Genomic DNA, 26,600 nt, shown 5'->3' on the forward strand with positions numbered 1-26,600 from the left:
TTGGTGACTTGCCACACGCACTGGCCCAGATCTGGCACTGCGCTACAATTTCTTCTGCAGCCCGTTCTGAGATTCCCTGTCACTCTCCCAGAACTGCAACTCTCCCTCTCCCCGCCACACCCTAAAGCCCCACATCTTCTCGACCCTCTCCCACCGCTTCTTGGAGAAGCGTCCACTCCCTCAGTCTTACTTTGGCTTAATTTAAACTCTCCCGAAAATGTATAGCGGATGACGGCCGACCCCGCCTCCCAGGCCACGTGGGCGCGGCTCACCATTGCTCCTGGGCACCTGCGGCGGGGGCGGAGCGGGACCAGCCAGGCAGGCCCAGGGGGCGGGACCCGCCCAAGGTGGTGGGGGACGGGCCCGGGCGCCAGGGGCGGGACGAGGCTCTGGGGACTGGCACAGAAAAGGGAAGTGAACCTGGCGAGGGCGGGGCGGGCTGGTGCAGTTGGTGGGGAAAGGTGGGGCGAACCCAGGAAGGCGGGCCCATAGGGCGGGCGCAGACTGAGCGCCCGGGACGGGTCAAGGAGGGCGGAATGAACCTGGAGAGGGCGGGGCGGCTGGGGGAGGGGCGGGAAGGCCCTGGGGACAGGCCTAGGGGGCGGGCCCGGGAGGGGGGCAGCGCGGAATGGACCCAGAGGGGGCGGGGCGGCCCTGGCGCGGCTAGGGTAGGGTGGGGCGTCCTGGGATCGGGCTAAGGAGCGCGCGGCGGGCGGGCCGCAGGCCCTGGGCACGACCATGGTGGGACATCGCCTGCGGCTGCGAGGACCTCTGCGGAAGAAGAGGCGGCTGGGCAGGAGCGCGGGCCGAGGCCGGGCCCTTTGGGCAGCAAGCCCGTGATCGCTGCCGTCACCGATCGCGATTCCTTCCCCCTCGCCTTCCCCCGGCGCCGACTGCCACCCCGCCGGACGATGCGCGCCCGGGGCCGCCCGGGAGGCTGAGCCCAGCCTCCCGCTCCGCCTTCCCCGCACTGCTACCCCCATGGCTTTGCCCGGCGCAGAGTGCGCGGCCGACACCCCGGTGTCCTCGGCCCGGGGAGCCCCAGGCGGCTCAGCGTCCTCGTCGTCCACCTCCTCGGGAGGCTCGGCCTCGGCTGGCGCGGGGCTGTGGGCCGCTCTCTATGACTACGAGGCTCGCGGCGAGGACGAGCTGAGCCTGCGGCGCGGCCAGCTGGTGGAGGTGCTGTCGCAGGACGCCGCCGTGTCGGGCGACGAGGGCTGGTGGGCAGGCCAGGTGCAGCGGCGCCTCGGCATCTTCCCCGCCAACTACGTGGCTCCCTGCCGCCCGGCAGCCAGCCCCGCGCCGCCGCCTGCGCCGCCGCCCCCGCGGCCCAGCTCCCCGGTGCACGTCGCCTTCGAGCGGCTGGAGCTGAAGGAGCTTATCGGCGCGGGGGGCTTCGGGCAGGTGTACCGCGCCACCTGGCAGGGCCAAGAGGTGGCGGTGAAGGCGGCGCGCCGGGACCCGGAGCAGGACGCTGCGGCGGCAGCCGAGAGCGTGCGGCGCGAGGCTCGGCTCTTCGCCATGCTGCGGCACCCAAACATCATCGAGCTGCGCGGCGTGTGCCTGCAGCAGCCGCACCTCTGCCTGGTGCTGGAGTTCGCCCGCGGCGGAGCGCTCAACCGTGCCCTGGCCGCTGCCAACGCCTCCCCGGACCCGCGCGCGCCCGGCCCCCGCCGCGCGCGCCGCATCCCTCCGCACGTGCTGGTCAACTGGGCCGTGCAGATAGCGCGGGGCATGCTTTACCTGCACGAAGAGGCCTTCGTGCCCATCCTGCACCGGGACCTCAAGTCCAGCAACAGTAAGTGGGGCTAGGGGGAGGTGGGGGAAGACTACCTTCGTGCCAGCCTAGGGCGGGCTCCACAGGACATAGTACCAGATGGAAAGAGGCGGGAGTCAGCCTTAGGGCGCCAGCAGCAGCTCATGTCCAGGCCTTCAGGGCTTGGAGGTCCAGCTAGTCCTTGGTTATTTGCTTTGGGGCTGGTGACACGCTTAACCTTGACTTGCCTTTGGGTGCTTTTTATAGAAGCTCAGACCAGACTTGCTTGTAGATGAAACATTTGTAAAATACCTGGATCTACTAGAAACCTCAGGGGGCAGTCAGGCCTTTCAATACCAGAGGTGATTCATCTGGGTAGGACTTTGCAAACCGAGGCCTTCTGCAGATTATATGGAACCCATGACGGTCCTCGCCCAGTGGCCTTCATCAAAGTCCTCGAATGCACTCGGGGACGTCAACTTTACAAGTGCTGTATTGAAGTTACTGTTTGCCTATCCAAAATATGACTTTATGTCTCTTACCTTTTCCAAAGACTTTTTTCATTCAAATGTCTCTCTATGGACCGGGCGCGTGGCTCATACCTGTAATCCCAGCACTTTGGGAGGCCAAGGCGGGCAAATCACCTGAGGTCAGGAGTTTGAGACCAGCCTGGCCAACATGGCGAAACCCTTTCTCTACTAAAAGTACAAAAATTAGCCCAGCGTAGTGGCAGTCGCCTGTAATCCCAGCTACTTGGGAGGCTGAGGCATGAGAATCACTTGAACCCGGGAGGCGGAAGTGGCAGTGAGCCAAGATCGCGCCATTGCGCTCCAGCCTAGGAGATAGAGTGAGACTCTGTCTCAAAAAAAAAAAAAAAAAAAAAGTGTCTCTACGTGAAATATGATTTTGTTATTGGTTCAATGACTTCTTTTCTCCAGACGGGAGGCATGGTGTGCACCGTAATACACTTTTGGGTTAATAACAAGTGCATTGTCCTTGCACAGGTACTTGAAACCCTGAAGACCTGGCCAGTGTCATTGATTTTATTTATAAATCAGGGTGGATTTTCCAGATGTCAGTAAAGAACTGACAAATGACTTAAATGCAAATCCTATGAAACTTTGCTGTATAAAAGAACCTTATAGAATAGCTGTTTGATGTTGGTTCTTTAATATTGAAGATCACTTCATATTCTTAGAATGAGATGAAATCCCTTGAAAGGTTTAAGGATGCAGCCAGAACTGGCATTGGCCTACAATAGCTGGAGTCTTTCAATCCTGTGAAACCTGCTAGGACAGGAGCTAGCTCAAGTGAAAACATTGTCCCTAAAGAAGAGTGACAAGAAGAAATTTACTTGAAAATTACTAATGTAGCATTTTCGCTGGGAATTGTAAATAATTGGAATATTATAGCTAAGCATAAGCATTAGGCATTATTTCATGATCCTCCTTCCCCCCAAGTCTCTCTATAACTTAGACTGCATCTGCTTAGGCGATGAGAGCAAAGTCTAACAAAATATGTTATTAGTGGTAGTGGTAGTGGTAGTGGTAGTGGTGTATTCTTAGTACTTTGACAGACCACGTGAAGGACTATAGCATTGCTTGCTTTTGAACTATGTTATAGTAAAAACAGAGTGCAATTTCCTAAAATATACTTTTCTTTCAATAATGTAATTTTTTTCAATAAAAGAAATGTCTGACCAGGTGCTGCCATAGAATGGGTGACTTGTCCACGTGTCCCATACGCCCTCTTTCCAGTGGTGTCCTGAAAGCCTGTGACTGCTGGGAGTTTTCTGCAGAACCAGGTATTTTAAGGACATCAACAGCACCATTCATTCCTTCCCCTGCCTCTTGGTAGTTGCAGCAACTCTGTAACAACACAGAACCCAACATTTTACAAATGTATCCAAATCATCAACACAAACAAACACTTGGGTGGTACTGGTCCTTAGGCTAAAAAGTTAAAGGGCATAGGCCCTTTAACTTTTACATTGTACTTAGTTTTGTTTGGTTGCAATACTTTTCGAAGTTCACACAACACAGGGTAGAGAATGTTTGCTAGTGTTTTTAAAGCATGTTTTAAAAAATGTTGATCCATTCCTATGGATTAACAATCCATAGGATTTATGGATCAAACAACAATCCATAGCAATTAATGCAAATAGTAAATTTTTATAAAGTTCTATAAAAGATAAATGTTTAAAGAACTCCTAATATTATTAAATGGTAAAAAGAACTAACATGACCCTGGAACAATAACTATGGCCAAACAGTCTTTACTGACACCAGAAAAACTTGTATAGTGGAGTATAGACTACTGTATATTCAGTAGATATTACATAATTTGAAGGTGATTACATGCTGCTACTTAGTTTTTGAAAGACTTTTCAGTCTCAGAATAAATTGCCAAACTTCGTGGAGTATTTTAATTTCTATAATTGTCAGGCAAGATTCCCTTTGCTTTAAATTGTTGCACTCTTATAAAAGACTTAATTAGCTAGTCACTAGCCTGGCCAAGTATTTGTTACAATATGACCATTATCATAGTTATTCAATTACTATAAAGTGAAAAGTGTGACTAGGGTCTAGAATGTGCAAACCATGGTACCTCACACATGGTCTTTATCCTGAATGTCTGATTTTATTTGTTCAATGAATAAATGCAGAGTTGACATTCTCTGCTGTATATGAAGCTCTAACTTCTTGTTTATATAAAAACAAGTCATACAAAAAAAAAGTCATATAAAAGTTATATGACTTTTGAGTATAACAGATACTCAATTTCAGCATGTTTTGTTTGACTTTATTGGATATTTGCTAATGGTGGTAGTGAGTTAGTGATAATGTAAACAAGGTTTTAAAAATCAATATTGAATTTCATTTTCACTCCAAAGTGTACTCATGTACCAAAGAGCTAATAGAAGACTACTTGGAGCCAAATTCAGTGGAAATCACTTTTTTTTTTTTTTTTTTTTTGAGACGGAGTCTTGCTCTGTCGCCCAGGCTGGAGTACAGTGGCACAATCTCTGCTCACTGCAAGCTTCATCTCCCAGGTTCACGCCATTCTCCTGGCTCAGCCTCCCGAGTAGCTAGGACAACAGGTGCCTGCCACCACGCCCGGCTAGTTTTTTGTATTTTTTTTTAGTAGAGATGGGGTTTTACTGTGTTAGCCAGGATGGTCTCGATCTCCTGACCTCGTGATCCGCCCACCTCGGTCTCCCAAAGTGTTGGGATTACAGGCGTGAGCCACCGGGCCAGGCCGGAAATCACTGTTTTAAACAAACTTTTAAATTTGTCTGGAGAATATGTTATTCTTGACAGATTTTCTTTTATCTTTTCTAGTAGATCTTCTTAAGTTTTATCATATCTTGTGGGGGAATATCTATGTCTAGATAATAGCTGATATGTTGTGAATGATATAAACAACTTTGTCCTTTTTCTAACAGGTAGCAACAGATTGAAAGTTGTGCCAAGTTAGCAAGCTTTAAGCATCATTTATGTTTTAAATAAATACTAGGCCCTGTAACTCCCTCCTGGATGCAAAATAAGTGGAAAATACTTTATATAAGTCTACCTATATGCATTCCCCAGAGAACAATAGAAAGCAACTTCAGGTTACTGTGAAAATCATCGGTGTTATATGCATTTGCAGAAGAGAAAAACATTGTGGAGAGCTGGAACTCATTTAACACTTTTGGAATGCCCACCCTGTGCCAGTCACTTCTGGGCCTCAGGAACACATGGCAAGCCAGACATCAATGACAACAAATCTGCCATCATAGAGCTTAGTCTAATGGGGAAGATAGATGGCAGTCACGTAATCACAAATAGATTAGTAAGTGCCGTCAAGAAAATTAAGCATGGTAAGGGGTGGAGAGTGGTAGCGTGGAGGATGGGGGTGCTGTTTCACACAGTGGCTCTCCAGGGAAGGCACTCCGAGGAGGGGCCACGAACTAGTCAAGCAAAGACCCAGGCAAAGGAAAGAGGAAGCAAAAATGAGCCTTCCGTATTGGAGGTGTGAGGAGAAGGCTGGTGAGGAAAGGCACGCGTGGGGCGGGCCTGGCAGGCCTCCCTCTGCTGTGCACATGGAGGTTTCACTCTGAGTGACGGTACTGGCCTCTGTGGAGAAGGGACTGCAGTGGGCTCAAGTGATGGCTTTCAAGGTTGTCTGTATGAGAGGGGCACCGACTCTGCCCAGAGTGGTAGCAAGGGGAGTATTTTGCAGAGAGGTTCCCAGGGGGCAGTGAAGATAAAATCTGCAATATAAGAATTACTAAGGATGGTTTGAAATATTAGAATTTCATTTAAGAGTTTTAAACAAAAACTGCAGAAGTACAGGATTGAAATAGGATTGTGTGGCATCATTCACGAGCCGAGGCGGGTGGATCACGAGGTCAGGAGTTCGAGACCAGCCTGGCCAAGATGGTGAAACCCCGTCTCTACCTAAAATACAAAAAGTTAGCTGGGTGTGGTGGCAGGTGCCTGTAATCCCAGCTACTTGGGAGGCTGAGGCAGAGAATTGCTTGAACCCAGAAGGCGGAGGTTGCAGTGAGCCGAGACCACACCACTGCACGCCAGCCTGGGCGACAGAGTGAGACTCTGTCTCAAAAAAAAAAAAAAAAAAAAAAAGATTATGTGGCATCATTTATGGTTTCCTTTTTCTTTTGTGATATTGCTTATTGTGTTCTATTTTCTTTTTTCTTGAGAGGAAATAAGCTTTCCATGGGGAACTGAGCCACAAATTATGGTAGCTACTTACTTTTATACTTTTTATTTCAATGATTAAGTATTTATTATCTCAATGTTTTTAGTCTTTCGGGAATAATTATTATCTATCTACAGTATTATTTACAACTACAACTACATCTACAATAGTTGTATTTATTATGAAATGCCATTTGGAGCTCTTACTATGACAAACTGCAAAAGGAATATAAATTTTGCTTTAGCTTTTTTTCATTAGTACTGTGTAAATAAAAGAACTATCTGAGAAAATGTAATCTCCAAGTAAGATGTTTAAATAGCTCATCAGGGTGATTTGGGGAAGCTATTAATTTCACTATTATCAGTTATAAGACATAAGTCCCCTTCTCTCTTCTGTTGTTATACTCAGGACACGTAGCTTCATGCTATAGCTGCTTCCTGTTCCAGGAGGCACAGAGAAGTCAGTCCGGATGTCCCAATCGTAACTGAGATCTATATCTGCTTTTGAAACAAAGTTAGCAAAAGGTTAGACTTTTAGAAGAATAGCAATCACAGAAGAGTCACCACATCTTCCCCCATCATTTTCATGCTTGCATATTAAAAAGTAAGTAGCTGGCCAGGTGTGGTGGCTCATACCTATCTATAATCCTGGCACTTTGGGAGGCCAAGGTGGGAGGATTGCTTGAGCCCAGGAGTTCGAGACCAGTTTGGGGAACATAGTGACACCCTGGACTACAAATTTTAAAATGTTTTTAAAAATAGGCAATGCCTTATTTTTTGTAGTTGTGAGGGGTATAGCTAGTTAGTTCTGAATTATGCAAACTATCCATATTTGATCAGTTTCGTAATCACTGGCAAGTATATCAAAGCAGGGTAAAGGAGACGGGAAAGTATTTTATCTACTCTACCCATTTAAGAAGGTCATTTGTAAGCCCTGCTTTCTCACACTAGCATTTAAGTGCTAAACTTACCAGAATAGTGCAGCTAAGGGAAAGAGCATTGGCTTTTTTTTTTTTGGTAATAAAAAGTCTTGCTATGTAGCCCAGGCTGGTCTCAAACTCCTGGACTCAAGCCATCATCCTTCCTCCTCAGCCTCCCAAAGTGCTGGGATTACATGTAAGAGCCACCACCTCTGGCTCTATCTAGCATTGCCTTTAAAATCAGTCAGGTCTGGATTTGAATATCAGTATCCTCATTTACTAGCTGTGTGACCTTGAGCAAGTTATATAACTTCATTGAGCCTGATTGTCTTGATTTCTGATACTGTATTCGTTTCTTGGGAGATTTGTCAGAAGTCCTGTAGGAAAAATCTGTTTAATGTTTCCTAACCCATTAGAGGCAATTAGGTAAATACTGGCATGAAAACATATGGCTTTTTCAGGGAACAATGAGTCGTTAAGTGTAACTAGAATGAAAAGTGGAGAAAGGGTTTTTTGTGGGGGAAGGAAACAGGCATTTAACATGTGGTCAGGCAATGAGTGTCATGGATGCCATGCTAAGATGTATGGACTATTTAAGAGACAAGGGAGAGCCACTGATGGTTATTGAGGAGTAGTGTAGTATGGTCTGCTGCGAGAAGACAAATCTACAGACAGAGAAACATAAGCTTGGTGTCATTTGCTTTATGACTGTACTATCATAGATTGTCAGAATGGCAATAATAAAAACTAAAATAATTTACTTAGACATTGGTTTGACCACATCGTTTATCATTTACAATCCAAGCCTACTTTTTAGCATCGCAGTTTGTTTACTGAATTAATTTAGACCACATTTTCTCTCTGATTTCTAACTCCCTCCAAAATTAGGAAATATTCTCTAGCTTTACCATGTCAGGCCGATGATCTTAACTCCAAATGTTAATGACTGTCCCCAAACCCTCTGAGGCTCCCCAAACCCTCTGAGGTAATCCAGGGCTCCCGAAAAGTAAAAGCACCCCAATGAAGGAATTTTAACAGGCAGAAGGTTTTGTGGGGGACCTGGGAGAGCTGTGATGGCATTATTTTGGAGCCTGAAACTTAAATTTGTACAGTTGACTGCTAGGCTATGTAAATTTAGTTTTTAAAATTCATCTTCTCCAAATATTGCTTCATGTTGAGTGCTTTTAACTAAATGATAGTATTAATCATTGCAAAAACCACAATTACCTGTGCACCAACCTAATAGTAACAAGATTAGTTGTCAACATTTATTTAGGGCATACTAGATGCTGAGCACTACTCACAATTTATCCTCATTTATTTGTCACTACAACCTTTTGAGGTGACACTCTAATTATCCCCAACTTACAGGTTAAAAAAAAAAAAAACTGAACTCAATGATTAGTTGACTTGATCAAAGTCATTCAGCCCATCAAAGGGTAGAACTAAGAATTGAATCTGGGACCTCTGATCCTGGAACTTGTGTTTTATTGTCTCTGTATATTGCCTGGATTAACAGTTCTTGTATATTTGCTTTCAGGACTCCCAAAGAGCTTTGCTTTATATCAATTGATATTTATCATATTAGAAATTTAAAATGATACATTTTAAAAATGTTTAATAATATGAATATAACGTAGACTCCATTACATCTTAACATGGCATTTGTAATGGGAAAACTCCCATATTTTCCAAAACAAATTTAATGGGGATGGTGGCATTTCTTTGCACTTGTGGAGTTCACTTTCATGCCAGACTGTGAGAGAAGACAGACGGATGTTCATATCTGCTTCTGCAGTCACATTGTTGCCATCTTAGGGAACCCTGGGGATCCCTAGACCATACTTTGAGAACCTATAGGCTAAATGATTAGTTCTGTTGATACAGACTGACACTCTTTAGCAGTAGTTCCCACACCTATTGTGGCATCAGAATCTCCCTGAGAACTTTTCAAAAATCACATGTTCTGTCTCGTTTTGGGATATTCTGCTTCAGTGAACCTTAGGAATAAGCAATGCATTTTTTTTCCCTAATATTTTATTTTGAAAATCTTGGAATATATAGAACCGAAATCATTTTAAGTGAAAATTAAAATTTTACTTAAGGCTGGGTACAGTGGTTCACACTGTAATTCCAGTACTTTGAGAGGCTGAGGTGGGTGGATCACTTGAGGTCAGGAGTTCGAGACCAGCCTGGCCAACATGGTGAAACCCTGTCTCTACTAAAAATACAGAAATTAGCCAGACGTGGTGGTGGATGCCTGTAATCTCAGCTACTTGGGAGGCTAAGCAGGAGAACTGCTTGAACTGAGGAGGTGGAGGTTGCAGTGAGCTGAAATCGTGCCGTTGTACTCCAGCCTGGGTGATAGAGCCAGATGCTGTCAATAAATAAATAAATAAATAAATAAATAAATAAATAAAATAATTCCCTTAAAATTATTCACTTACAAAAATTATTTCACTTATAATCCTACTGCCTAGATTCTACCATTAACATTTTACTAATTTGCTTTAACATAGATTTAACCCTTAGGCATCCATTAATCTATGTTACTTTCTGATGAGACAATAATTTTTCTTTGACGATTACAGATGATTCAGATATAGAGCAAAGTTTGAAAGCTGCAGTTCTGAGGACCAGATTTGTGGATTCCTTCTTATATGTTATCTGGGTTGATATAGAAATTCTTCCATTGGCTATAGACTATATCCAAATCAAGTAACTATCTGCTGATAAGTGTATGGTGAGTCGTAGCAGGAGCCAGGTGACAGTATGCCTGATATATTCTGCTGTTATGACTCTGAGAAAAGGTACATCTCAGAGCATTTGTTCTTTTCACATTTGAGGACAAATAGTGTTGTTGTGGTAGAAGGTTTGAGCTCTGTCTGACTCCACTAGCTTTCTGAATAGGGTGACGTGACGATTAAGTGAGATAGTGTAAGTCTGGGGTTGGCAAATTTCTCCTGTATAGGGCCAGATAGTAAATCTTTTTGATTTTGCAGCCCATATGGTCTCTGTTTGCAACTTTGTAATTCTGCTGTTGTAGCCAAAAACATCCTTGACAATATGTAAACAAATGAGTGTGGCAGTGTTCCAATAAAACTTTATTTACAAAAGAGGCATTGTGCTGGATTTAGCCTGTGGGCTCTAGTTTGCCAATTCCTCATAAATGTCACAGAATTTGGTAAACTGTAAGACAAAATGTAAATGCAAGCTGTCGACTATATTCATTTTAATGTTTTACTTAGAAACACTTCAAAGTGTTTTACATTTAAAATATTTATGCTTTAAATATTTCCTAATGTGTGTATGTGAACTCATTGATACCTAAACATTTTCTACAACTCTTTGCAGCCTAATAACATTATTATTTTTATTCATTCTGCAAAATCAGGTGTCGCTTAATCAGGTATTTGTTCATTTTAGTTGGAGATGAGAGTCTTTTTAATTTGGCTAACTTGGGTGATTCCAGGCAGCCTGCAGTATGAGGAAACAGTTCAGAGCCTTGTTCCCTGCAGGTGCGCTGAGATCTGTACACTTTGGCAGGCCTGCTTGTGACTTGGGTTGATAAGTTGGGTCAAGGTGAAGGCATAAAGTATTAAATTGCTCTTGTAACTGTTTCACTACCAGGGTTCATTACTGGTTTGTGCATTTTTTAAGCTATTGGAAAAAGAGCAAATCATATTCCATTTTGGAAAGTATCTTGATGGCATATAGGATGTTTGAATTATTACTTCTGAAGATCTGGCTTCACGTGATTTTAAGTGGTTTATTTTGTTTCAGGTTTTCTGTAAATAATGCATCGGTTGTATTAAACATGTTACGTTCTTACTAATATCTTAATGTAGAATATTATGGAAGATTTTTGCCTCAGTTTGCTTTATTATGTACCTTGACCATTAAAATGCTAACATGATAGAAATTTAGAGCTAGACTTTACATACAATGAAATGTAAGTGATTTTCTCATTAAAACTGTGTATACTATGTGTCCATGAAAAGGCTTGTCCCATGAAAGATGGATTTTATTTCAGTATACGAGCAATGTGAAGTTCTGTTTTAGCTTACCACATCTGTTTTTTCTTTACAGAAGCCTTTCTTCTTGTATTCAGTATGCTAGCTCATTCATTTATACAATAGTTACCTGTTGATCATATACTATGTACAGAGCTCTCCTAGGCGCTTGGTATTGAGTAGTGAACAAAGCAGACACAAATTCCTCCCTTAAGGATCTTGCATTCTAGTGATTGAGACAGACATTAAGCAAAATAAATAATAAAATGTGTGGTATCTTGCAGAGTGGTAGGTGCTCAGTATAAAAATTAAAGTTGCAAAGAAGGATGGAAATGTTGGGTTAAGCAGTCAAAGATTGCGTGTCTAAGCCAAGTCTTGCAGAAAAGATGGATTTTCAGTAGAATCTAAGTAAGTGAGGAAGTGGGTCATCTGGGAAAGAACATGCTTGTTACAGGGAACAGAAATTGCAAGATTTCTAAAACAGGAGGCCAGTGTGCTGGGAGAAAAGTGAAGGTGGCCAGAACAGCAGGACATGAGGGAGAAGCAGGGATCCCTCAGACTATGCAGTCCTCGGGGCCTACAGGGTCTTTGACTTTTACTATGACACAAGAGAGTTTTGAACAGAGGAGAGCTGTGGTCTGATTTACATATTAACAGGACTACACTGGCAGCAGTTTTGAAATTAGATGAAGGGGAACCAGGTTAGAAATATGAATGTGAGAGTCATCAGCATGAGAAGGTATGTGAAGCCCTGAGATTGACTGAGATTATCTAGGGAGTGAGAGTAAATAAGAAAAAACTCGACAGAGGTCCAAGGACTGAGTCCTAGTAGTCTCCAGTCTTTAGAGGTCAGGGAGATAGGGAGGACCCAGGAATAGCTAGAAGTAAAGGGGAAAATCAGGAGTGTGGAGACCAGTGAAGAAAGTGTATCAGGGAAGAATGATCAGCTATGTCAAATGCCACTGATAGATCAATATTCAAATAACTGTTTTGCTATAATTATTTTTAAAACAATCTTCCTTTCTTATTCTTCTTCTTCTTCCTCTTCTTCTTCTTCTTCTTCTTCTTCTTCTTCTTCTTCTTCTTCTTCTTCTTCTTCTTCTTCTTCTTCTTCTCCTTCTCCTTCTCCTTCTCTCTTCCTTCTTCCTTCTTCCTTCTTCCTTCTTCCTTCTTTCTTCTTTCTTCTTCTTTTTTTTGAGACAGGGTCTTGCTCTGTTGTCCAGGCTGGAGTGCAGCAGTGCTGTCACAGTCCAGGACAGCCTTAACCTCCTGGGCTCAAGTCATACTCCTACCTCAACCACCCAAATAGCTGAGACTATAAAGGCGAGTGCCATGATGCCCAGCCAATTTTTAAATTCTTTTGTAGGAGGTCTCACTGTATTGCCCAGATTGGTCTTGAACTCCTGGGCTCAAGTAATCTTCCCACCTTAGCCTCCCAAAGTGCTGGAATTACAGGCCTGAGCCACCGCATCTGGCCAACAGTCTTCATTTCTTAATGTCCAGGATCCTAATACTTCTTTAGGAGGTTAGAGGTGAATCGATTTTTTGTAATTAGCAGCTGACTTAGCATGAAAGGAAAAGCTTATAATAATTTGTCTTCTTCATATTCATTCTTCCCCTAAGAGTATTCATTATTAATTTCCTCATTCATTCAACAAACACTTGAGCTTGTTAAAATGCCAGTTGCTGTGCAGTATTGAAAAAAGATTAATTAGGCACAAGTTCTATCCTCAAGCTGCTTACAATTTAATAAGATGAGATTATAACAAGGAAGACAAGATAGGATTTAAGTGTAATGGGCAAGGTACAGTCTAAATGTATTAGAATGCAGAGAAGTAGCTGAGGTTAGGCAAAAGGCAATGGGAAGATGTTGCTTAAAGACTCATCTAATATTGGAGCAGGAAGTGTTGCGATTCCAAAGGCCAATGGACTTGTAAGTGGCTTCACAGTTAATGCCATGGAGGTCTGGACTAAGAGCTCAGTGCTGGTGCCCTGATTGAGTGGAAGGTCCAGTAGGAAGTGTGAGTTTTATAGAGGGCAGAAGAGGAAGGCATTCCATGCTGTAAGGAGGCACATGGAGGTGGGGAGACAGAAAAAGGCAATGCTGTAGTTTTGGGAAATGGCACACGGAATTGTTAGAATATCGGGTTCATTTGGGAGAGTACAAAAGAGAGCTGGGAAGATTACTTGGGGTCTGGGGTGTGAATCAGGAGGCAAGGAAGTGTTTTGAAGCCTATTTTCATCAGTCCTTTCCCATGTCTGCCTGTCTGGAGGTTTGTAAGAATGGGGAGATAATGTGTATAAAAGTGCTTTGAGAAACAAAGTTTTATAGAATGAGATTGAGAAGGGACGGAGGCCAAAATGAAAGTGTGGGCTTTATTCCATAGGCTGGATAGTGAGTGGGGGATATGTGTCTGGAGTGGGAGTCGGGGGAAGTGGGGAGGCAGATGGTGCTGGAGTGAAGGGGAACTGGTGCCGCTGGAGAATGGGTAGAAAGAAATATGAGAAACATTCTATGCTATATGTAAATTTAGAAAATTATCATTCATTCCATATAAATTGTGGATTGTCCTCAAAGTTGAAATTTATAAAGTTTGGTAAAGTTTTTTGTTAATATATTCTTTCACATTATTGCTTTTCTCAACTTGTTTTCTTGCTTATGACATTTTTTTGGATAATACATTTCCAGTTAAAGATTAATCAAAACTCATTTGACTCATTAAATGGAATTTGGACACAGTGATCCCATCAACGTTGAGAACATGGTGTACATAGTAATTGCTTTTTAAAAAAATATACGTTATATACTATAATTCTGAAAATACCAATGTGAAACTTCAAAGGAGCTGAAAAAAATTCAGTGCCTCATGGTTGAATAAGTAGGCTAAGTACAAGGTTGTAAAGGCCAGTTGTTAAAGAATGGGGCTAACGAGGGTCAAAAATCTTGACTGAAGTCACAGGAAAGGGTGCTCAAACAGTTGTTGCTAGGATACTTACAAGAATTTACCATTTCAGTGGCCAAAAAAGTTGGTTTGCCTGGTTTGTACATTAAAATCAGTGGTGACCAGCTAGTGCACCGTGGTTCTGCCTGCGTGAATGACAGGAAGCGGAAGTTGGCTGCCAACCACGTGTCTTTAGGCTGAAACCTGGCAGTGTGCCCCATTATGTTACCTGTTGTGGGACGGGCTATTTTTGGTTTCAGTCACATTGCCCAAAAGATATGGCATTCCAGGAATTCTGCTGAACACCTCTGAAATGGAATCCAGAACAATGGGCCTTTCATGGAACCCTAAAGGGTTGACATTTGGAGTGTGATTTGAACTTCTTTTCTGTGAGCCCACAGTGTGGAGGTACCTGGCTCCTGTGGAAACTTTGGACCGAGGAATAGGGGCTGCTGTTCTGAAACTGTCAGAACCAAGCCTGCTAATATCATACGCTGCCATCACATTTATTTGGGAATGATGTTTGTTAGTGTTTGGTTTTTAGTTCTCACTTTTGATGCTGTTTTCATTATTTAGAGTAGACTTTCTTTGACCTTTGCATCGCAAGGGCTGCCAGCCCTTACTTGGGGTCTGGGGTGTGGACCAGGAGGCAAGGAAGTGTTTTGAAGCCTATTTTCATCAGTCCTTTCTCATGTCTGCCTGTCTGGAGGTTTGTAAGAATGGGGACATAATGTGTATAAAAGTGCTTTGACAAACAAAGTTTTATAGAACTGCAAGCCATTTTGATCGTTAATTTGGGGTCTTTTGGTGGCAGGAACAATTATTGTTTAAAGGTGAAATTAATGGTATTTCTAGAAGGAAAAGATAATGCAGCTGATGAAAAAAAAGCTAATTAATTCCCCTGTATTCTTTTGTTATTGTTTCAGCTTCTTTCTGTGGTTTAAGTACATGGGTTTAAAGGATTGGGGACCTAAATCTCTTTTTCTGTAGGTATTTTTTTTCTTTATACTCATAGGGAATAAGGACCAAGACACAAATATGCCTTTAGCTGATGTGGATGGAACATTCAAAAATTAATCTCACAAAATGAGATTTCTGGTTGCTTTGCCCTCTTCTTATAACCAATAGCTTCTGAGCAGCACAGAAGAGGGCTGGGGATGAACTCCAGCTCTGTGTTTTAGCTCTTTGATCTTGGATAACATTTCTAGGCTCTGAGCTGGAGATTATATTCCTGCCTCATAGACTAGTGTCACGATCAAGTGAAATATTAAATGTGTGGAAACAACTCTGCATAGCCAAGAGTTGGTAAATGGTGGGCAATATTCTTATTATTTGAATCAGTGATAATTATCATTAGCAAAAGATATTCCATTGAACATTGTGATGTACAAGGCACTATGTTAGGCGATATGGAGGATTCACAGAATGCTATAAAATACAGTTCCTGAGATTAAGTAGCTTGTACATAACAGGTAGAGAAGTCTTAGGTAAAAAGATAACTGACAAAATAATGTCATATGTGAGTAATAAATGATAGGGAAGATAAAATCATTCACAATTTTGTGCGATGTTTAGGGGGTTTTTCTAAGGAAGCTGGTCCTTGAAAATCAGGACAGTATAGATGGATAGGAAGAATGAAAGGCTATTTCAAATGGAAGTGGGTCTCTGATTTCTCTCCTCCCTGCCTCTCTCCCCCTCCTTTTCTCCATCTCTCCCTATGTAGTACAGCATTAAGAGTAGGAATGGTAGCATGTTGACCTTACTGTTTAACCACTGTATAACCGTGGGCATATAGCCATCCTAAATCGGATTCTATATCTATAATGGAAATAAGAATAGAACAGATGGTTCTTGCTCTCTAAATTTCAGTTACAAGATGACACGGAGAAAAAAGTTATAACATAACAGTATTTATTCAGTATTGATTGTTTATCTAATAAGCCTTTACTCAAATAACCCTCCACATTTAAACCTAGTCTTGGTTTCCGCCAATTGGGTTCCCTCCAATTACCTTAGCTCCTATGACTGCCTGATATTGTAAATGTTCGACAATCCAATCCAATCAAAATGCACATCCACTGGGAAATCTCAAGCCTTGAAAAAGAGGCAGGATTTCCTGAAGTTCATGAAATTGATTTTGAAGACTTGCTAAAAACACTTTCAAACCCATTGATGAAAGTGTGTGTGTGTGTGTGAAATTCTTACAGATTGCTTACTGTGTCTCAGCCACTGTTCTGAGCACTTTATATGTATTCATTTACTCATCCCTACAATCTTATGATATAGGTACTATCATAATTCACAAGACAGGCAAGGAAGCAGAAGCACATGGGATCCAAGCAGGTGGCCCTAGAGGGCTTGCAGTTCATCGCCACTCTACACCGCCTCTGTTTAGATCAGTTAATAATTGACCAATGACAGGAAATCAAAAGGGAGGAGAATGGGCACCTGAGTAGAGAGAGATTTCCAACGGATAAAGAAAGATCTTGTGAAAAATTAGTAAAAGCTATCAACTAAATGTGTACACAGTGGTTAGGACCATAGGCTCTGGAGTCAGACTAGTTGAACTTCACTGCTCCTTAGCTCTGTGACCCTGGACAGATTACTCAACATCTCTGTTCCTCGGTGTCTTTATGTATACAGTGGAGATAATAGTATCAACCTATAGCACTGTTGTATGGGTTATGTAATTAAAATACCTATAACCTCACCTGACAAGTAGAATATACTCAGAAGTGTTAGTTTTTACTAAAACTAACATTTGAAAAAAAAATGAGCCTCTTTATGATTATGTTCTACAAATCAGATACCCTCTCCTGTCTCTATAGAAGGGATTAGCTAGAGGAGAGAGTGGCAGCCTCCAGCTACATTACAGCCTCGTGGAAAACCTAGGGAACATTTCTGCGTGGGTCTAGGCAGAGGCAGATCAGCAAAAGGGAGAGAAGCTGAAGGTGCTGGGAAGGGCCAGGGAGGAGGGTGCAGGTGAGGTGTGAATGAAATGCTCGTGGATACGAAGAATCAATATCGTGAAAATGGCCATACTGCCCAAAGTAATTTATAGATTCAATGCCATCCCCATCAAGCTACCAATGACTTTCTTCACAGAATTGGAAAAAACTACTTTAAAGTTCATATGGAACCACAAAAGAGCCCACATTGCCAAGACAATCCTAAGCAAAAAGAACAAAGCTGGAGGCATCACACTACCTGACTTCAAAACTATACTACAAGCCTACAGTAACCAAAACAGCATGGTACTGGAAACAGGCAACCTACAGAATGGGAGAAAATTTTTGCAATCTACCCATGTGACAAAGGGCTAATATCCAGAATCTACAAAGAAATTAAACAAATTTACAAGAAAAAATCAAACAACCCCATCAAAAAGTGGGCAAAGGATGTGAACAGACACTTCCCAAAAGAAGACATTTTTGCAGCCAACAGACACATGAAAAAATGCTCATCATCACTGGTCATCAGAGAAATGCAAATCAAAACCACAATGAGATACCATCTCACACCAGTTAGAATGGTGACCATTAAAAAGTCAGGAAACAACAGATGCTGGAGAGGATGTGGAGAAATAGGAACACCTCATTACTGGGCATATACCCAAAGGATTATAAATCATGCTGCTGTAAAGACACATGCACACGTATGTTTATTGCAGCACTATTCACAATCACGAAAACTTGGAACCAACCCAAATGTCCATCAACGATAGACTGGATTAAGAAAACGTGGCACGTATACAACATGGAATACTATGCAGCCATAAAAAAGGATGAGTTCATGTCCTTTGCAGGGACATGGATGAAGCTGGAAACCATCACTCTGAGCAAACTATTACAAGGACAGAAAACCAAACACTGCATGTTCTCACTCATAGGTGGGAATTGAACAATGAGAAGAATTGGACATAGGGTGGGGAACATCACAAACAGGGGCCTGTCATGGGGTGGGGGGCAGGGGGAGGGATAGCATTAGGAGAAATACCTAATGTAAATGACAAGTTAATGGGTACAGCAAACCAACATGGCACATGTGTACCTATGTATCAAACCTGCATGTTGTGCACATGTACCCTAGAACTTAAAGTATAATAATAATAATAATAAAAAAGAAAGCACATTTTTTTTTTTTTTTTTTTTTTTTTTTTTTTTTTTTTTTTGAGACGGAGTCTCGCTCTGTCGCCCAGGCTGGAGTGCAGTGGCGCGATCTCGGCTCACTGCAAGCTCCGCCTCCCGGGTTCACGCCATTCTCCTGCCTCAGCCTCCCGAGTAGCTGGGACTACAGGCGCCCACAACCGCGCCCGGCTAATTTTTTGTATTTTTAGTAGAGACGGGGTTTCACCGTGGTCTCGATCTCCTGACCTTGTGATCCGCCCGCCTCGGCCTCCCAAAGTATTGCAGCTGCAGAGCTACACAAGAGCTCAGGGACAGATGCTGGCATCAGCTTTACTCCTGGGAGTTGCCCTTGTGCATCCTCTACATTGGCAGGAGGCTGGCATTGGGAAAACCAGCAACTGGATGACCGCTGTGTTTACTTTTTGCTATATTTTGAGCTCCAGTAAAGCAATTATATCTCCTACATTATCTTTATTAGTTAAAGAATCTGTAAGCCCTTTCCAAATTTAATGTAAGATAATGTTTGATAATAATGAGCTATGGTAATATATCATCTAATTTCAGTATTCTCCATTTCTGTAGAAAAGATTCTGTACTTAGGTCAGAAAATAATATATTTTTTTCATATCAGGTAAATTTTTACAGACTGCTGATCCTACTTGTAATATCTCAGGAAATGTTTCTTGCTCTTAGAAATCATTTACTTTCTCAGAAAGAGAACTACTCATAAAGAGCATTAAATTGTATCTTAAAATAACTTGTAACTTCAGGCACAAATAACCCACTAAAGACTATAATAGGTGTGCTGTAAGTAAAATGGTAAAATACCAGTTTATTCTTGTTTATTCTGCCAACTGCAGTGAAGATTGTGTTTTACATGCCATAGAAAAATTGTGACAGAAAAATTAAAAGAATGTGCAAATGTCTCTCACTTTTGATTTTTCTTTAGTTTTGCTACTTGAGAAGATAGAGCATGATGACATCTGCAATAAAACATTGAAGATTACAGATTTTGGGTTGGCGAGGGAATGGCACAGGACAACCAAAATGAGCGCAGCAGGCACCTATGCCTGGATGGCCCCTGAAGTGATCAAGTCTTCCTTGTTTTCTAAGGGAAGTGACATCTGGAGGTGAGCTTTTCCTTTTGCAAACATCTGCAGAAACTGCTTGCTATGCTTTATTTCAGTGAGTCCCAAAGTATTCAGTAATTCTCAGCATAAATAGTCTAGGCATTTTTGAATAAATTTTATGGTTTTGATCAAAATAATTGTAATGACAACAGAACAGATAATTTGATGTTTGTATTGTCATATGACTGCATTTCAGAGGAGAACTTCCTTGTTAAATCACAAGTTTAGTTAAAACTAGTTATAATTTGAATTAACACCAAATGCCCAAGATTTTGTAGGATGTGCCAGTAAATTAAAGTGAGTTTTCTGTGATGCAATCATGGCTCATTGTAGCCTCAACCTCCCAGGCTCAAGTGATCTTCCCGCCTCAGCTTCCTGCGTAGCTAGGACCACAGGTGTGCACTACCGTGCCTGGCTAATTTGTGTGTGTGTGTGTGTGTGTGTGTGTGTGTGTGATATTGTTATTTCTTATTGTTGGATTTTTTCTGAATATTTTCCATACATGGTTGCTTGAATCTGCGGATGTTGAGAGTTGACTGTATTATGAAAAAAACTGAGAAACTACCCATTCTTGGAGCTGCTTAGTTGTAGGGTCAAACATCCTTGCATATCTCCATTCATGTACAAAAGCACATTGTAGGACATCAGGATGGGCAAGAGCAGGGCAGGTCATCTCTTTGAATTATAGATACCATTGCTGGGAAGTCTCTTTTGATGATATTTCCATAAAAAAAGTTTCATTCAAAAAGCATGGCTTTACCTATGCAATGCTAGGGATTGGTGATTTGATATTTCTTGATTTTCTTCTCCTTTCCCTTCCTTCTAACAGTTACTATACTACAGAGTAACTGTCTTATGCACTTAGATATTGTCATCTAATTTTTACAGCTCTTATTATCCTGGTTTGGCAGGTTAAGTAGCCGAGGCACAGGAAAGTTAAGAAATTTGCTTAGAGTTGTAAAACTAAGAAGCAGATTTTAGGTCCAGGACTGAGATCCGCGACTCCCGACACCACAGCCCTGAGTCATTACACTTCTTGAGTTCTCAGGAGAGGGCTTCATTATACTGTATTCTACCCAGTTTAAGAGAACAGAAAAATGTGTACTATACTTTAGAAGTAGTTCAATTGAAATAGTTACATTTTTTTTCACACTGGTTTTTCATGGGATAAGCCCTTCTCTCTCTGGAAAAATGATCCATCCTAGATTATCCATTTCCTGAAACTTCCAAGAAGCAAAGTTATATTGCTATTCTTTTAGTTTTGTTATTTTTTTAATAGGAATTTCTTTGAATTTAGATAATTTTAGTTATTCTATGTAAGATTTTTGTTTTTGTTTTTGTTGAATGATCTATGAGTTAAGTTTACTTATTTTTGAAATTATGAAGGTGTCTCCTGTAATGAACTATAATATAGATAATTTTTAAGAAAATTATCAAAAGGAAACACATAAGCTTTGGAAAATAGTGATTTTAACTTTAGCTAACAGTTATAGCATTGTATAATTTACAAGTAGTGCATTATATATATTATATTATATATTTCCTTTTTGAAATAAAACAATATTTTGAGATGGTAGAGCGGATCTCACTATTATTTGATAGAAGAGTTCACTGAAGATCAGTTTTAAGGGCCTTGTGAGTGGAGAAATAGCTAGTGAGTAGTAATACCAGCACTTTCGGAGGCCGAGGCGGGTGGATCACAAGGTCAGGAGTTCAAGACCAGCCTGGCCAATATGGTGAAATCCCATCTCTAATAAAAATACAAAAATTAGTTGGGCATGGTGGTGGACGCCTGTAGTCCCAGCTACTTGGGATGCTGTGGCAGGAGAATCACTTGAACCTGGGAGGTGGCGGAGGTTACAGTGAGCTGAGATTGTGCTACTGCACTGCAGCCTGGGCGACAGAGTGAGACTCCATCTAAAAAAAAAAAAAAAAAAAAAGGTTATATGTAACCAACACATATGAAATAATTCAGTGGCCTCTAAATTTCACATTTTTAAAAAAGTTAAAGCTAACAAGGTTTTAAAAGATTAGGAAAGTGAATAGAGCTTCACTAGTTCTATTAGCAGAATTTAAAAGGAAACCAAATATGACTGTTCCTTTTAATTAATTTTTATTTTATTTATTGGGTGAACAGGGTCTTGCTCTGCTGCCCATGCTAGAGTGCAGCGGTGCCATCACAGTTCACTGCAGCCTCATCTACCTGGGCCTAAGTGATTTTCCCACCTCAGTCTTCTGAGTAGCTGGGACTATAAGCACCTGCCACTATGCCCAGCTAATTTTTGTATTTTTTTAGAGATGAGTTTTGCCATGTTGCCCCGGCTGGTCTTGGGCTCAAGCATTCTGCCTGCCTCACCCTCCCCAAATGCTAGAATTACAGGTGTGAACTGCCATGCCCAGCTATTTTTATTTTTCAAATGACATAATCATACATATTCATGGGGTACATAGTGATGTTCCAATACATACAATGTATGGTGATCAGATCAAGGTAATTAGCATATCCTTCATCTCAAACATTTATCATTTGTTTGTGTTAGGAACATCCTCTTTTCTAGCTATCTGAAACTATATATTATTGCTAACTGTAGCCATTCTACAGTGCGTTAAAACAGGGGTACTTAAGTACTTATTCCTATTATCTGGCTGTAATTTTGTGTCTTTTCTTTTACTTTTTTTTTTTTTTTTTTTTTTTTTTTTGAGTCTTGCTCTATCACCCAGGCTGGAGTGCAATGGCATGATCTCAGCTCACTGCAACCACTGCCTCTGAGGTTCAAGCGATTCTCCTGCCTCAGCCTCCTGAGTCGTTGGGACTACAGGCGCGCACGCCACCACACCTGGCTCATTTTTGTATTTTTAGTAGAAACAGGGTTTCACCATGCTGGCCAAGCTGGTCTTGTACTCCTGACCTATGGTGATTCACCTGCCTTGGCCTCCCAAAGTGCTGGGATTACAGGTGTGAGCCACTGTGCCCGGCAATTTTGTGTCTTTTGACAAGACAGTATTACTTATATGGTTATGTGTTTCAATTTGAAGTCAAGGGCATCATATGGAGTGACTCTCATTCTTTAAATTTACTTAACAAAAGATATCTGTGTGTACTTTATGTTTTGAGGAAGAATAAGGGAAAATCAAGGTACTGACTTGGATAGCAGAAGAGAATAAATATATACAATGCAGAAGGCTCATGCCTATGTCCCTGTGTACTAAATTGAATTTGGGGTATCTCAGTCTGTGGTATGGAAGTGTAGTGAAATTCAACCCTTCATGGTAAACATTCATTTAGAAATCCTCTTCTGTGCTTTTGCTTGTTCTTGTTTGTGGCTGCATCTGCATCCCATGTGATGATGCTTTGGAGAACTCAGGGACTGTAGTTGTGCCTTGCTTTTTATTTCCATTTCACCCTGGCTTCCTCTATTTCAAAAAAGAGACGTATGTCCTGCCAGCAGGTGCAAGGCGGCCCACACTGATGTCTTTCTGTTCTTCACTGTTCAGCAACATGATAGAAACATTAGTAACACACCTACATATAAAGAGAGAGGCAGGAAGATCAACAGTTTCAAAAAACTATTTAAAAATAGTTAATCAACATGATTCCGTGTCAGCCCTGTGACATGCACCATGAGATCTCTGTGGGGCTGTGCTCTTCGGTGTCCTAATAATCCTCAAGAGGTTTTATTTAAGTGTGGAAAAAATGAGATAGAAAGAGAAACAGCAAAATAGCCACCTTACTCCTAAAGTGTGACCTGGTTCTGGACCCTGTTTAATTCAATTGTGTACTACTGTTACGCTTTTCTATTCATTAAGTAGTTTAAATTCCTAGAATGAATGCATACTTGATTTCTGGGATGGAATGTATTTGCATGTGTTTGAATTGTTGACGGGAAGAATCCACCTCCCACTTTGGGATGTCAGCCACTTAGAGGCTTTTCTGGAAAAGAGTGTCCTATTAGGAGTGGATGAAGGTACCGAAGTGTTTATCTCACTAAGTGTGTCATAAGGAAAAGACACCATCTAGCCCATTGAACATATGAAATTCTTGCTTTCTAGCTATGGAGTGCTGCTGTGGGAACTGCTCACGGGAGAAGTGCCCTATCGGGGCATTGATGGCCTCGCAGTGGCTTATGGGGTAGCAGTCAATAAACTCACTTTGCCCATTCCATCCACCTGCCCTGAGCCATTTGCCAAGCTCATGAAAGGTATTTTCTGTGTGTGTGTCTTTGTGGGGGCAAGAATTTCTCATTGGAATATCTTTAAAAAAAAAAAAAAAAAAAACAAGGCTGGGCGCAGTGGCTCATGCTTGTAATCCCAGCACTTTGGGAGGCCGAGGCGGGCGGATCACGAGGTCAGAAGATGGAGACCATCCTGGCTAACACGGTGAAACACCGTCTCTGCTAAAAATACAAAAAAAAAAAAAAAAAAAAAAAAAAAAAAATTAGCCCAGTGTGGTGGTGGGCGCCTGTAGTCCCGGCTACTCCGGATGCTGAGGCAGGAGAATGGCCTGAACCCGGGAGGTGGAGCTTGCAGTGAGCCGAGATCGCGCCACTGCACCCCAGCCTGGGCGACAGAGAGAGACTCCTTCTAAAAAATAAATAAATAAATAAATAAATAAATAAATAAAATAATAAATAATAAAAATAAAAGTAAAAAAAGCAATTTCTGTGACTCTAATTTTCAAAGTAGAGGCCTGGCACAGTGGCTTATGCCTGTAATCCCAGCACTGTGGGAGGCCGAGGTGCGCGGATCACCTGAGGTCAGGAGTTCGAGACCAGCCTGGCCAACATGGCGAAACCCCATCTCTATTAAAAATACAAAAATTAGCCGGGCATGGTGGCGTACACCTGTAATCCCAGCTACTTGGGACGCTGAGGCAGGAGAATCGCTTGAACCTGGGAGGTGGAGGTTGCTGTGAGCCGAGATCATGCCACTGCGCTCCAGCCTGAGTGACAAGAGTGATGAAATTCTGTCCAAAAAAAAAAAAAGAATTAGAAACCTAGTCTTTGATCTAGAATGTCTGGTAAAGTTTTAATGAACTAAGTAGCTTAAATACAATCCAGTTTTATCAGTGACTTATTTAATGTATGAAACTCAAGTGAATAGTAAAAATGTTTTCACTAAGTACATGAGTAGAGTTCAAATACAGTATTGAATTGGCCCCTAATCTCCTATTTTAAATTTGACTTAGTGAACAGAAATGCCTTATGGTCTTAACAGGTATGATTTTGCCAGGACCATGTCTATTTGATCCTTATCTTTTAGAAATTGTTAACTAACTCTTTTTGTAAGCCTCAAGTTACCTTCCTTCATTGTTAGGCTATTTTTTAGAACTTCTCATATGGATATAACATTTTAGAGACTTTGAGTTACATGACTCCATATCAGTAAATCATCTGGTTGTGGTGGCTTAACCCCCGAAACATGGTATCCGTAGTAAAGCATGGGAAGCACACATCTATTTATTAAATGTGGTATCATATAGACAGCAACAGCCTCCTCTAATAGTCATTATTCTGCATGCCTGTGACATGAACACTGTGTAAAATAAACTATTCAAACTATTACCAATGGATTCTTAATATCTCCAGGAGCAGGTACTATAAATGAAGGCTTTCAGTTTGGAATGACAAATTGTTAAGTTGAAATACACTTCCATGTAAAACATTTCTTAGCAACTCTGATGTCTTGGGGATAATCTGAACTGTGTTGAGAGATGGAATTAATGTGATTCTTGTTTATTTTAGAATGCTGGGAACAAGACCCTCATATTCGTCCATCATTTGCCTTAATTCTTGAACAGCTGACTGCTATTGAAGGGGCAGTGATGACTGAAATGCCTCAAGAATCTTTTCATTCCATGCAAGATGACTGGAAACTAGAAATTCAGCAAATGTTTGATGAGTTGAGAACAAAGGAAAAGGTGAGAGAAATTTTTAAATAGCATAATGTACTCAAATTTATGAAAATTGTGGAAAATATGAGGCGAGAAGCACTGTTAGCATTATCTAAAATATTTTTAGATATCAATATTTGTTGATTCTCACTTTCAGGGAAGTTACTCAAAGTATAAAAAGAGAGAGAGAGAGCGAATAGCATAAGAGACACTTTGTAGGCATTAATCAACTTCATTTTTTGTCATTATTTTATCATTTTATTTGTCTCCCTTCCCCATTATCTCTTGGCATGCTGGCATAGAAATTAATAACAGGTGTGTCATAGGCATTCCCTGAAATGCAGAATATTTTCTTAAAAATGTGATTTCAGAACCCGTCTGTGGGAGATTGTTTTGAGTTTCAGTGTTAGGCTGTCTTTCTTACTACAGGCTAGAATAGTGCCACAGTCCTAGGACTCGGAGATGGATATGGCGTTTGTACCCTTGAATGATCCTTTGAATGCCAGGCTAGTGATTTGGACCTTGTTGACAAGTTTTCAAAAGGGGCTCCATGTAATCTCTTGAAGCCAGACATTGAAGTAGAAGCTCCTCCCACTTCCCCGTGCCTTCTCTCCTTCTTTCCCTTATTTGCGATAATGGGATCACTGTTCTCCCAGGTACCCAGTCTCAAGGGTCTTTTTACAATGTTCCCGTGGTTTTCTGTGTGACAAAGACCCTCAGGGGCAATTTTCTGCCCTAATCCCTGCCAACCCCACTCATCACCAGCACGGCTGCTGGAGCATCCTTACTGGACACTCTCTGTCCAGCCTTGCTTCCCTCATCTGCCCCCTTCTCCTTCTAAAATGCAAATCTGATCAGCCTTGCTTCCATTGCCCACTTTTTTTTGCCACGTTCACTCCCTTCCTCCTTACATATTTTGCCTTAAATTTCCACTGCCTCTGTCCCCAGCCATACTGAATTTCTTCCAGTCCCCATGATGTCTTGCTCCTGGCCTGTAACCTTGGCACATGTTCTTTCCTCTGCTGAAGATCCTGTTTCCTCCCTAGCTTCTGTGCCCACTTCATGAGTGGTGGCCCCTCCGTTCTCAGTCCCTGATAGCTCCCTCCCCTACTCTACTCC

The 26,600-nt window shown here is 41.8% G+C and overlaps 1 protein-coding gene across 2 annotated transcripts in view; it reads left to right on the top strand.

Moving 5' to 3' along the window:
- The first annotated feature begins 680 nt into the window (after positions 1 to 680).
- The window catches only part of MAP3K21 (mitogen-activated protein kinase kinase kinase 21), a 54,460-nt gene continuing 28,540 nt past the window's right edge, over positions 681 to 26,600 (top strand). Inside the window, exons 1-4 of one of the 2 annotated variants that reach the window (XM_050769794.1) lie at positions 681 to 1,798; positions 19,411 to 19,591; positions 23,642 to 23,790; positions 25,333 to 25,508. In XM_050769794.1, coding sequence (XP_050625751.1) covers positions 982 to 1,798; positions 19,411 to 19,591; positions 23,642 to 23,790; positions 25,333 to 25,508 — 1,323 coding nt within the window. In that variant the 5' untranslated portion in view covers positions 681 to 981. The remainder of the gene's footprint in view (positions 1,799 to 19,410; positions 19,592 to 23,641; positions 23,791 to 25,332; positions 25,509 to 26,600) is intronic. The other variant, XM_050769783.1, reaches the window with a different exon arrangement.

This window comes from Macaca thibetana, chromosome 1, assembly GCF_024542745.1.
Source record: "Macaca thibetana thibetana isolate TM-01 chromosome 1, ASM2454274v1, whole genome shotgun sequence".
Taxonomy (NCBI): Eukaryota; Metazoa; Chordata; class Mammalia; order Primates; family Cercopithecidae; genus Macaca; species Macaca thibetana.